This window comes from Morone saxatilis, unplaced genomic scaffold (assembly GCF_004916995.1).
Source record: "Morone saxatilis isolate NCDOM2014 unplaced genomic scaffold, NCSU_SB_2.0 Contig2, whole genome shotgun sequence".
NCBI lineage: Eukaryota > Metazoa > Chordata > Actinopteri > Moronidae > Morone > Morone saxatilis.
In genome coordinates, this window is record NW_023339762.1 from 1,281,216 (window position 1) to 1,283,080 (window position 1,865).

Below are 1,865 nucleotides of genomic sequence, written 5' to 3' on the forward strand. Positions count from 1 at the left end.
ATATATATATACACATTTACTTTAAGTAATCAGAAATTAAAAATAAAATAGCCATACCCATCACCCAATATCACTCATACACCAATACACACATGAGCTAGCCAGTTGAGTTGGAGCCAATCATGCATAGTCCTATATAAAAGGTTGTTCCTATTTTAAACTATACTAGACAATATACATGACAGGAATTAATGGAACTCAGCGACCGTTAATGTCATTAACTCCACCTCTGCGTTTCCTACTTTGACCAGTCAAAATGTTAGCTGTAAAAGGGGGTCTATATTCCCTATGGGTTAAAACTCAACCTAAAACCAGAAACCTTGTGGATTCAGACCAAAGTTTTAACAGCACACCCATTAAGAAGTCAGATTCTATGACAAGAAAAGTATCTCTCTCAATCATGTGTGTAGATAGATGTGTAGATAGACAGACACACATACATATAAAAATAGAAAAAATAGATTGAGCTTCTCATATCACTAATAAACAGTGACCTCTCTTCACACACCTGTTACACAGAACTATGCAGCAGCTAGTCTGTAGCTTTATCTATAAAACACATACAACATTGTCAGGAGTCACAAAAGTCCAAAAAGACTAGGCCTTCTACTGCATGTGTATCATTATGTATACGTTTTGACGAAAGCGTCCGCTGAAAGATAAATGTATGCACGCAGACTTACAGACAGTTCACTCTCTGTGAAGTCTTTGCTCTCAGAGGTCTTCTTGGCTTTTCCACTGGCTGCAGAGGACGGTTTGCCTTTCTTAGATGGACCTGCCGAAGGCTGCAGAGGAGAAACAGAAAACGCTTCAAGTACAAATGTAGGCAGTTAATGCAAAGTTACTTTGACTCATACTGTCCAACAGCAAAATCAGAGTATAACCAGGTGACACAGGCAATTCTTATTCTGGGACTCCACTAGAGTAGCCGAGTTTTGAGATTCGATTCATCACCTGGCCAACTTCTAACGCACGCCACGGACACGCCCTTCAACGTTACGTGCACAAATAGCACCAACTTTTAATCAGCAACACTTTCCTATCTCTGACCAATTTTTGATACAGATCGATTATAATTTCGTTCAAATACAATCACAAAAAATCACATATAAAATGACAGAAAAAAGTCAAAATGGCTTGACTTGATTACCATGCCGACGGACACCCCTTTAACTGTACATTGCACAAATAGTGCACAACTTTTTAATCACGCAGCATTTTTTGACTGTACTGACGAATTTTGAAGCGATCCGATGAATTCCCTAGGAGGAGTTCGTTACAATACAAGGCGAAAGTTGTGCCGAAAGTGAAAATGAAATCAAAATGGCGCACTTCCCGTGGGTTTTGCGGTAGTGTTCCAAGAGGCTTTTTTGTACGTCTCGGCAGGTTCACACGTGCCTACCGAGTTTCGTACATATCGGGTGAAACGTGCGCCGGGGCTGTTTTATCCTGTAGGGGCACTACAGTACACGACAAACACGAATTTTTGGTATGTGAGCTTCAGGCACCATCTACACGTGCCCTGTGAAGTTTCAGTCTTCATAACTATTACGGTCTCTGCACAGTGATTTACCATGCCAGCAGAGCGCCACTAGTGGCAGATTAACACATTTTTTATGCGAGCCTCAGGGAGCCATGGGCAATCATCGTACCAAGTCTTCATAGTATCACACCTGCTGATGCGGAGATATAAACTTCTTTTTAAAAGAGCGCCACCTTCGTGGTGATGGCCTGAAATTGTGCACGATGCCTAAGGAAAGACGAGGAATTATGGTTCCAAGCTTGGTGTCAATTGGACCTACCAATGTGGAGAAATGCTACACTTCCTGTTTTTACCAAAAATCTATCGGAAGTGCTAATTTTAA

General features: G+C 41.0%; 1 protein-coding gene across 1 annotated transcript in view; it reads right to left on the reverse strand.

Annotated features, from left to right (window-relative positions):
• The window catches only part of ckap5 (cytoskeleton associated protein 5), a gene marked incomplete at both ends in the record, with an annotated part of 27,871 nt that overhangs the window by 17,378 nt on the left and 8,628 nt on the right, over positions 1-1,865 (reverse strand). The window contains 1 exon segment of the mRNA XM_035665101.1: positions 684-785. Coding sequence (XP_035520994.1) covers positions 684-785 — 102 coding nt within the window.